This window comes from Colias croceus, chromosome 28, assembly GCF_905220415.1.
Source record: "Colias croceus chromosome 28, ilColCroc2.1".
In the NCBI taxonomy this organism is placed as follows: Eukaryota; Metazoa; Arthropoda; class Insecta; order Lepidoptera; family Pieridae; genus Colias; species Colias croceus.
Genome location: NC_059564.1, coordinates 4,898,756 through 4,911,008, shown reverse-complemented (window position 1 = coordinate 4,911,008; position 12,253 = coordinate 4,898,756). Strand labels below are relative to the sequence as shown.

The window sequence follows — 12,253 nt, the reverse complement described above, 5'->3', positions numbered from 1 at the left end:
ATAATTGGTTACATTGACGAAATCTAGATCGCAATAAAAGCTTTTAATATCAATCCAAAATTGAGATATCTATAAATACATAATTAGCATTACAAAATCTGCTCAGTTCAGTCAGCTCAGTTTTTTGACATAAACATCAATTGTTTATTTATAACAATCTTTTTCTGTCTGAAGAAATGATACATTGTAAATATAATATACATTTATGTTAATATGAAAAAATACTGTAGAATAAAATACTAAGTGTACATTCTTCTTAATATATTTTATTTATACAATAAATACATATTTTATGGCTCAATACAATTGTGAATTCGTCGTATTTCTTTAGATTATTTCCTTTTTAATGCGAATTTTTCTTCTCGTGTTTTGTATTGCTATAATCAACATTCAGAGAGTAATTAAAATTATTGCTTTTTACAGGACAATTAAGTATTAATTTTATTTTATCCGTGCAGTGTTTGAATTTGTCACAGTCATTATCTTCTGAATGGTCTAAGTTGACATTATATGGGCAAGACGAAGGAGATACTGTTGTTGGTGTTTCTGTTGTTGTAGAACTCAAAGTTGTAGAGGGCGCAGGAGTTGTTGTTATTGTAACTGGACTAGTTGTTGTAACTGGACTTGTTGTTGTAAATGGGCTAGTTGTTGTAACTGGACTTGTTGTTGTTACAGGAGTAGTTGTTATTGGAACACTGGTTGTTGTTGTTGTTGCTGGCGTCGTTGATATTGATGGTGGTGTCATTTTTGTTGTTGTTGAACAATCAACTTGATTTGCCCAATTACATCCCTATAATGAGCTCATAATTAGCTAATAAATAACAAAAAAGAATACAATATACGATACATAACATAATAGAATAGTATAATAAGTCCTAGATGATATTGCATTGAGATCTTTCCAAACATTTGCAGTTCCTATAAATGATGGTACGAATAGGAACATCGTTCTGAAGCTATCTCAACTCCTTCATACAAAATGTCTTAACATACAAAATATCTATGTCTAGAATAAGTTTATACCTGTAGCGCAGCATCGAAAGCGGTACCACTCCCACATGACATCAGGATAGGTCTTCCATTACTACACGAATAGAATTTAGTACAATCTGTTTCGTGTCTCAGTAACAAATGTACATTTGAGTCTCGAGGACAACCATTTGGCAGAACATCTGCCAAACTCGCGCCGAATAATAGAAGAAAAGCTGCTATACGCATGTCTGAAATTAAGTACCTATGTAAGTATTACTGAAAATAGATGTATCAATTAAATGTCACCATGATATCTTATAGCTTTATTATATCTAGTATGGGAAGGTGACGGCGCTAGATAACCGGTATAGAGCTGTCATTATTCCATACTGGAAATAATACTGCTTTAAGACATCATGATTACTGATAGCCGTAACGTAAATCTAAAAAAATCAAATGAATATAAAAGTATGTATTGAGATTAAACAAATTTACTAAACAGGAACTGATTTTATAACATTAGATGTTCACTCAATAGTAAATCACAATATTATGTAGCACCATCAATATTATCAAATATTAAAATAATTAAAACCTCTGATTTTTGTCAGCTACTCGTATCAAAGACCATAGCCGACTAAATATTTCGGTAGGTGCTTTGTGGCGGTTTTATCAAAGGGAATTAATTGTTAATCATATGACACATTATCACTGATTACCAGCCTTAACTAATTATATTATTTTAGATTCGTATCTATGCGTTTTTAGATTTATATCAAATTGAATGGATCGCCGATTAATGACAAATGTTTTTTGTGTTCATGATGAAAAATCCAAATTTCCATGTTCTTTGTCAATGATATAAATATTATATAGTATCAGACCCAGCACAGATCCTTGGGGGACTCATGATTATTTTTTATGCTTTTTGATACGTATGTGTCTTAGTTCATATTTTTATTAGTAGAATATAGAATAAAGATATATAAATAAACTCCATATCGATAGTAATACAACGCCATCTAGTTTGAAGTCTATAAAAACTTTAATGTAGATATCATTTTCAACGCGGCGCCGCGTTAAATGTATAATATTTCTTTTATTTCAATTACATAATTATTACACATATAATTGTTTAGTTCTATATTTTTTATGTATTGTTACAATATTTAAAACGAAATAATGTTCTCTAAAACCATAAGTCATTGAAATAACAAAATGTTGAATAATACATTTTTTAAGGAAAGCATGATTACGTGGGCGAAACCGCGGGGCACAGCTAGTATAATTATAAAATAGAATACAGATGGACCTATTAAAGTTTTCACCTGCGGAATATAATGTAACAATGGGTTTAATTCAGAAGATTAAAAGAAATTGTCCGTGTTTTGCTGTGTTAAACAGCTCATCTTACACTATAATTTTTGGGGTTCCCTAATTTAAACTCCTTACGAAAATATCAAAGCAAAATAGAAAGGTGCGGTTATTCTTTCTAATTACTAAACTTATAATCACCTTATCGCAGCTTAGATTTACCTTTGCTAGACAAAAATAACAAGGCGTTAAATATCAACGTCACTTGAAACAAATTTACAATATTATATTTGAATTTTGTTTTTGAAAATTATTTTTCGTAGATACTAGCTAGCCCGGAAAATGTTATTCTTATTATATATATGTCGTGGTCATATCGTAGATTTGATCATTTCATGATATGAGTGGCCATTTCACGAAATGGTCGCATATCGTGAAATGGCCAATTTAGTTTGGCCACATCATGATGTGGTTTGGGCAGATCAATGATAAGAAATCGTTTCACGATATGGCCAATTAACGTGCGGTTTTTTCATGAAATGATCAAAATTATTTGATCATATCGTAAAATAGTTACATTAATCGTTGGTAGAGGCGCTGCAAGCTCTGTGTTTATGTGATAAGATGGCGGCCGCTGGCGAAAATTAAATTATTCGCAGTTAAAAACTTCATAATTCGTTTAATAACAATATTATGAAGAAAGTCATAGCAAAGAATTTACGACGAAGAGGTACGAGTACTATGGAAAATGTGGATATCTTTATTTATTTATTTATTTATACTTTATTGTACATATATACCAGACAGAGAAAAGATACAATAATTCTAAACAAAAGAAACTAACACAAAGGCACATATGTACGAAAAGGCGGCCTTATTGCTTTAAAGCAATCTCTTCCAGGCAACCCTGTTGGCACGGAATGTTGAACGTGAACGCGAAGGCACAAAATAAATAACGATAATAGAAATAAATAATACATAGGTACTTAATTATATACTAGTGCTATAAAATGGGTAGTAGGTATAGATAATACATATTTTAAAAATACACATTTAATATACATATTATATACAAGAATATACATAATATACATAAACTACATACACTACATACACTACGTACAAAAGTATAAGAATACATATACTACATACACTACATACAAAAGTACTAAAAGGAGATCTCTAGTAAACAATATACTACTCATTAATAAATATCATGATAAGCAACACATTATAATGATAGGAAATGATTTTTAACGAGCACTTTAAAGCTCTTGATAGTTTTTGCACGTCTGATCGATTCCGGCAAAGCGTTCCAAAGCTGAATAGCGCGAACAGTGAATGAAGAGCTGTAGAATTTAGTACGATGAGCTGGTGTGGAAAGAAGTAGAAGGTTAGATGAGCGAAGAGAGATTAAGCTATTTGCACTAAGGTAATTAAACTGCTTTTTTAGATAACTAGGCGTTTTAGGGTCGAACAGAACACAGTACAGAAGCTGAAGGATGTGGGCATCCCGGCGAAAACGGATGGGAAGCCAATTGAGTTTTTTGCGGTATTCCGAGACATGATCAAATTTACGCAAGCCGAAAATAAATCTTATGCAGAAATTTTGCAGCCTCTCAAGGATGTCTAGCTGGTACTCAAAAAGATCAGGAAATGAGGAGTCGGCGTAGTCAAGGAAGGGGAGGAGAAGGGATTGAGCTAACGCAATTTTGGCGGAGAGCGGAAGAAAGTTACGTAAACGGCGCATCGAGGATGCCGCAGCAAAAACTTTCTTTCGCATTTGCTTAATATGCTCCGACCAAGACAAGTGCTGGTCAAGGAACAAACCAAGACTTTTAACAGTTTTGCTGAACGGAATACGAGTACCGTCGACAACAACACTCGGCAAGCAGTCCCATTTAATTTTGTTCAAAAGCGGCTTACTCCCAAGTATAATAATTTTATCTTATTTATCTTATATGTATTTAAGAAAAAATGCGACTTAAATAAAATAATTTGAAACTACTACTATATTATTATAATTGTTTGTTTTTTAAAAAGCGATCCGCTTCTGGCGTTGTTTATCAAAGTCTAACCTAACCTAACCTAACTGTTTTCTATTGCAAAAACGATTCGCTTCTGGCATTCGCCGGCCGCTGCCGCGGCACTAACTTAATGACATTAAACAAGTTTTTAGAATATAGTTATTCTGAAATTTTTTAATATTTTATGGACTCTTTATATTTTATGCGATCTGGCCAAATGTGGATGACCAAATCGTGAAACGTTGACGATTTAACGATCTGATCAAACTATGTTGGCCATTTCACGATATGCGACCATTTCGTGAAATGGCCACTCATATCATGAAATGATCAAATCTACGATATGACCACGACATATACATTATGAATAAGTTCAACATAGAATAAAATTACTCATTTGCGACGTGAAAAAAGGACAATCCAACAAAAACATACCTACTTTTGCATTTATAATAGTAGGATTATCAGGATACAAACTAGCCTATGTGTTAATCCAAGTTACCCTCTGTGTGTAAATTTCATAAAAATCGGTTCAGCAGTTTTTACGCGAAGGTGAAACAAATATACAAACTTTCGCATTTTTAGTCTATTAGTTAACACTTAACAGATAAGTAAGGATAACAGGAAACAAAATCGTTTTTTTTTCCACTAGCTTTAAATAACCTTCTTTGATGTTAATGAAAGTGAAACATATCTTTTTGATAACAGATACACAAATATTACATTAGAACATTCGTTTTATCTATGATTGTATAATAGAAAACGGTCTTCCGTTATAATCATTCATTATCAATCAATCTATACATATTATAATAAATCTGTAGAAGGGTCAATTCTGTACATTGAAAATATTGAAAAAATAAATAGCACCTGGGGTGTTACTGGATCGATACCAAACCCAAATATGTGATTAAAAAAAATTTTGTCTGTCTGTCTGTCTGTATGTTCAGGCATCACGTGAAAACTAACGGTTCGATTTTGACGAAACTGGGTATAATTATACCTTATTATCCTGGGCATAAAATAGGATACTTTTTATCCCGGAAAAATACGTAGAATAATCTTAATTTTTCCGCGCGGACGGAGTCGCGGGCGGAAGCTAGTTTATAATATGATGTCATATTATAATCCACGTGTTTTAATTATTACATGCTTATTTTTCTAACATTATCGTGACCTATTACATGAGAATCACTACATAGTATAAAACAAAGTCGCTTTCTCTGTCCCTATATAATATTCCTATGTATGCTTAATGCTTATTAGTTATGATTTTGATGCGGTTTTTTTTAATAGATAGAGTGATTCAAGAAGGAATGTTTTAGTAAATAATTTATTAGGTCTGCAACAAAGCGGGCGGAATGATAGTTATATACTAGTAACTAGCTTCCGCCCGCGACTCCGTCCGCGCAGTGTCGGTCTTCGCGTGGATGGTTTATTTCTCCATTTTGAGTAACTCTGACAATGACATCTTATAAATATCTATTGTACCCAAATACGGCTAGGCCTATAATAATACGCAACGTGTGTTCGCGGTTCTACAGAACAACGTCTATGGATAAAACTGAAAAATTTAGATTAATTTTTTTCTGCGTATTTTCCAGGATAAAAAGTATCCTATTTTACGCCCAGGATAATAAGGTATAATTATACCAAGTTTCATCGAAATCGAACCGTTAGTTTTCACGTGATGCCTGAACATACACACAGACAGACAGACAGACAAAATTTTTTTTAATTACATAATATTTAGTTTTGGTATCGATCCAGTAACACCCCCTGCTATTTATTTTTTCAATATTTTCAATGTACAGAATTGACCTTTCTACAGATTTATTATATGTAATAGATTATAGAGATTTTCCTACATTCCTTTACTATCTCTTGAGTACTCTTTACATGGCACTTGACCGATTTCTAATAATGAATGTACTTTTAACGGATTTGATACAGTTTCAAAAGTATTTACCGTCGACTCTTAACATAAAGCCAAAGTTAAACTAAATAATTGAAGTGAGAAAAACTGAAAAGATGTAAACCAAATCTTATCCTTTGTGAATATGCGTAAAAGCTCGGAAAGTTACAAATTAAAAGTTTAATAAAATTGCACTACTCGTGTCCAATTAAATTCTTTTTACACATATTTAATACTACTGTTTCTTGCGATTTTACCCGCATTGCTCCGCTATTAGCATGGTACCTATAACTAATAGCAGTGAAATCGTTTTTCAAGTCGAAGCCGTAGTTCGTGAGATTAGCGCAAATAAACAAACAAACTCTTCAGCTTTATTACATATGTATAGATTAACGGTTCAAAATATTAGTATTTAAATACAATATTCAAGATTAAATTCTTACGCCAAATCAATATCCCTGTATTGGGTACTCCCCTTTAATCTTTATTATTTTATATTAATGATAACTACTCTATAAAATTTAATTGTGTAAAACTGGTAGCATGCGACAAAAACTTTCGTATATTATATACAGTAACGTATTGTTTGGGGAAAATCTATACTAAAAAATAAATCTGAAGAGTTTATTTGTTTGTTTTAGCGCGCTAACCTCAGGAACTACTGGTCCGATTTGAAAAATTATTTCGGTGTTAGATAAGCCCATTTATCGAGGCCCATTTATTGATGGCTCTATATAATATGAATATATAGAGCCGTCAAAAACATCCTGTAAAAAAGCCAAGTCTTTCTACCGGAAAAAGTTGTGTCATCCATGTAGGTAATACCAAGTCGGTTAATTTATTACGTCCCTATTTAAGGGACCTTCTAAGTTATTCCGTAAATTATTATCATATCAATATTTAAAATCTTAAACGTTTTAAATAAACAGATCGACTTAAAAACATTGCGCTCTAAGCGAAACTGTTCTCCAAAACAAATGTATAAACTTTTCCTAGCGGCTCATCGGGACTCGCCGGGAGGTACATATTTGTCAAGTTATGCCGGCTACTCACTTACCTGCAGCAGGGGCAATATTGGAATTGGGCCCTTCATTGGCGCCTTAATTGTTATGTGTATAGGCAAGCAGGGGCAATTTAGAGAACAACTGAAATTGCTCCAACCGCCGACCAACCGAGATTGTACCAATATTGCCCCTGCGGCAGGTACGTGAGTAGCCGGTTTTAGTGTACAGAAATCAAAACGAACAAACATCATCATCGCAACGTCATTTAATTATAATGTACTGATAACAACTGATAAGACAATAGAACAACGAAAATTAATGTTGCTACAAGTTATTTATCGTTTGATAAGAAATCGCGATTCGTGGAATCGATAATAATCAATTCATAACAAACAAATTACAATAATCGTGAATTTCGCGAAGGGAAAACGTTTTTTGCAATATTTGCACGCTTTTATGGCGAACTGCCAGACTTTGCCAGACAGTTCAATTCACGGCGTAATCTGTATGGAAATAAGAGGTCATAATAGGGCCTCTGTATTTTTGTGCATTTGGGCCTTTAAACGGACAGATTTTACTCAAACTTTGTACTCTAATCAAGGATATATGACAATAAAATAATATTACCATGAGTTTAAAGCGACTTTTTTATTTAATTATTTGTGTTTATTATTTTTTGGTAGAGACACAAAGGTCTTTGAAGAAATCATTATATTATATTATGTTTTGCTAGAAACAAAACCAACAATGTTCAATCCATTTCAAATATTTTACCTATTTTCTCAACTTTTACATTTCATTACACTACAAACTTTCATGTTATCATAAATTATCATCTATTGTGAGTTTTTCTTAAATCAAATAATTATAAATTAATGTATTACGTTAAGCTGGCTGTCGCAGGGGCAATAGGTATCTGAACAATCTCGGTTGCACGGTGATTGAAGCAAATTCAGCTGTTCTCTAAATTGCCCCTGCTTGCCTATACACATCACAATTAAGGAGCCAATTAAGGGTGCAATTCCAATATTGCCCCTGCTGCAGGTACGTGAGTAGCCTGCTTTATCAAATTGTTAAAATTTACCAAATCCCAAGGGAAAGCAAAAATACTGAACTTGAATATATTTAAATGTATACTAATCAAATAATAATATTATTTTTAAATATAAAGATAACAATAGATTGATAGCTCTGATTTCAGTGTAACATATAAAAACACTTGTAAAACGCCGTCAAGATAAAGATATAGGAAATAAAGAAAAATTACACGTTTTCAAGGTATTATTTTATAATTAAATGTGACTTAATTAAATTAACATTACGTCATACTTTTCCTTCCTATAAGTAGTGAATATACTTTTGTGTTTGAGAAAGGTTTCTTATTTCCGCTCTCTCTTTGTTAGCTCAAAGCACAGATTTATTATTAAATGTTTTAATTTTTTCCGACACGATAAATTTTATCTAAAAATCACTTTTGAATAAAATTGTAGACCATAAAATTATCAATACCTTTTCACGTGTTCGTTTCAATAACGTAGATTTTCATAGCACTAGCTCTGCCCACCGGTTTATCCCCTTATTGGTCTTTGCGGGATGATAATATATAACCTTTCTTAATAAATGGGCTGTCTGACACTAAAAGAGTAGTTCAAATGGAGTAGTTCTGGAGATTAGCGCGTTCAAGCAAACAAACTCTTCAGCTTTATAATATTAGTATAGGCTTTTCTAAATTATCATATTTTAGAATTAACAGCTCTATTAGCTAATCTGTGTCTGTTAAACTGTAGATACTTAATATTATATCACTTTGATAATAAAATAATCTTTCATAATTAGGTTTTTCACTAATCCCAATCGACATTATTTGTGTTATACTGGATTAAGAGATTTTTTGAACATGACGAGTTTTATATTAGCCTTTCTTATGAAATGATTAACTTGACTCACTAGATACGAATACTGAAAAATATATATAAACCGGGTGTAATCGTTAAGTGTGCACAGGCGATTATTCCGTAACAATTGAAGATTTCAAAAAACTTTAAATTGATATCGAAAGTACTAAGTACTCATTAGGAGAATGAGTAAAACGGCAATAATAGGTTTTTAAAAATAAAACGAGAAATATCTAAAAATTTAACTATTGTTTATTATGACGTTTAAAAGGGTTTATTAGAGAAATCAAACCTTTAAATTACTCGTATCGGTCATTATTATTATAAATATGTTATTATAATTGAAAAAAGTTAACCAAATGTGTTCTAACCACGTTCTAACAAAACGAAATCTATATACATTCAGTCAACAAAGTATCGGGAATTAACGATTTGTTTATGGTTCCAAATTCAAATTTTTGTTTTTTTTGTTGTTGTTAGGTTGGTACAACTGTTTTCCATTTTGGCGCGGAGTTTGAGTAGCATCTGTCATTTAAATTAAAAACAGTGCTGTTTTTAGTTTTATAATATCTAGCGTGTATTGCGAATTTCATAATGGACAAAAACATCGAACAAAGAGTTTGTCTTAAATTTTGCATCGCCAATGGAATTTCGTGTTCGGAGACACTGAAAATGTTACAGAAGGCATATGGTGAATCGACTTTATCAAAAACACGTGTTTATGAGTGGTAAAAAGCGTTCAAAAATGGTCGAGATGTGATGGAAGATTTGCCTCGCTCTGGCAGGCCATCAACGTCTGCAACTGAAGTTAACATTGCAAAAGTGAAGGAAATAGTGACTGAAAATCCTCATGCAAGTTTGAGAGAGATGGCCGCCAATCTTTCTGTATCTCACGAGTCGATCTGTACCATTTTAAGTAATCATTTGGGTATGAAACGTGTTGCCGCCCGGCTAGTCCCAAAAGACCTGAATTTTCTTCAAAAACTCAATCGCATGAGAGTCGCTGAGGACATGCTAGAACGACTCAATACCGACCCAACATTCATGAAACGCATTGTTACTGGTGACGAGACGTGGGTTTACGAGTTTGACATGCAAACTAGTCAACAAGCTTCGGAATGGCGTCTTCCAACTGAACCAAAACCAAAAAAACCACGTCAAAGTCGATCACAAGTCAAGGTCATGTTGACTGTTTTCTTTGACTATCGCGGTGTTGTGCACTCGGAATTCTTGCCGGAAGGTCAAACGGTAAATAAAGTATATTATTTGAGCGTTATGCGGCGTTTAAGAGAACAAATTAGACGAAAAAGGCCAGTTTTGTGGAAAGAAAATTCTTGGATATTGCATCACGACAATGCGCCTTCGCACAAGGCCATCATTGTGAACGAATTTTTGTCCAAACACTCAACAAATACCATCGAGCAACCACCGTATTCACCAGATATGGCTCCAGCCGACTACTTTCTTTTTCCTAAACTCAAATTACCACTTCGTGGCACCCGTTTTCAATCGGTAGAAGACATAAAGGAGAATTCGCGGCGAGAACTGAACTCCATTTCGGAAACAGCGTTTAAAAAATGTTTTGATGATTGGATTATTCGTTGGCGTAAGTGTATAGTTTCTGAAGGAGCATACTTTGAAGGCGATAAAATAAATTTGGATGAATAACAAAATTTTTGTGTATTATTGATATTTTCCCGGTACTTTCTTGACAGAGTAGTATATAATAAATCTGTAGAAGGGTCAATTCTGTACATTGAAAATGTTGAAAAAATAAATAGCGGAAGCTGGTATGTAATATACTCGTATTATTCTATGTCGTCGTTACTATTGTTGAATTTTGTTGAACTGTCAAATGTTGCCTATGAAAATGGCTCTACCAAAGGCTCTAATAATAGTAACACATAATGTAAATACTCTTTTGTTTGTCTTTTTAAAGTGCTTAATTAAAATAAATAAATAGGTGCGATGTAATAGAGGCCATTTTAACTTTATCTCTTATCAGCGGCATGATACAATAACATTTTTTCAGTAATTTACATGGCTTCATATAATTTTGTGTAATCGAATTATTTGATCAATGCAGCTTACACACTTATTACTGATTTCATGTTTAAATATGTTCATAAAATCTACAAATTATAAGAATTACATATTACCTATTGTTTGTTAATTACACGGCAAAATCTTCAATATCTACAAATTACAAGAATTACACATATTTATTTGTCACAAGCGGCTCTTTTTGACGCAAATGTTAACGTCGTTTTAGAAAAAATAGTTCTTCTCTGTTTCGTATGTTTGTCTATTTGAACCTACACTTGAAGTTTGAACCGTTTATTTCGTTGTTAATTCGACTGTTTTCAAAGCGTCAAAATTCAAATTTGCTTAAAGTCGCGTATTCGAATCTCGCCTCGTGATGTTTTTTTTTTAATCTCAATTCAGCACATTATTTTTGGATAGTTTGTATCTACTGTTTGATATATTATATTAATCTCGTGTCACAATGTTTGTCCTCAATAGACTCCTAAACCACTTAACCGATTATATATTAAAATTCGCACACCATGAGAAGTTCGATCCAACTTGAGAGACAGAATAGTTTAAATCTCAAATCGTTTTAGAGAAAGCGGGCGAAGCCGCGGGCGGTAAGCTAGTAAGTATATAACATAATTACTAGATTTCCGCCCGCGGCTTCGCCCGCGTTTGCAAAGGAAAACCCGCATAGTTCCCGTTCCCATGGGATTTCCGGGATAAAAACTATCCTATGTGTTAATACAAGTTACCCTCTATATGTGTGCTAAATTTCATTGTAATCGGTTCAGTAGTTTTTACGTGAAAGAGTAACAAACATCCATACATCCATACAAACTTTCGCATTTATAATATTAGTAGGATAATCTGTTTGACGCAAATTTTAAATTTAAAAGTAAATAACGAATATTAAAACAGCGTATGAAAATTCGTGCTAAAGCCGCTTTGCAAAATTGTTACCTATCGCTTATAATGCTTATTGTAAGACAGATTAAATAAAATTAAGATACACGAATCAAGTTTTACACAGTAAAGATTTTGATCTTTACAATAACTAACTTTTTCCTAATAAAATTGAACAGCGAGATTTAG

At 32.8% G+C, this 12,253-nt stretch overlaps 1 protein-coding gene across 1 annotated transcript in view; it reads right to left on the bottom strand.

Moving 5' to 3' along the window:
- Positions 1-12,253, bottom strand: part of LOC123703959 (mucin-17-like) — a 56,334-nt gene that overhangs the window by 41,916 nt on the left and 2,165 nt on the right. Inside the window, exons 2-3 of the mRNA XM_045652174.1 lie at positions 1,024-1,220; positions 351-790 (exon numbers count right to left, since the gene is read on the bottom strand). Coding sequence (XP_045508130.1) covers positions 351-790; positions 1,024-1,220 — 637 coding nt within the window. The remainder of the gene's footprint in view (positions 1-350; positions 791-1,023; positions 1,221-12,253) is intronic.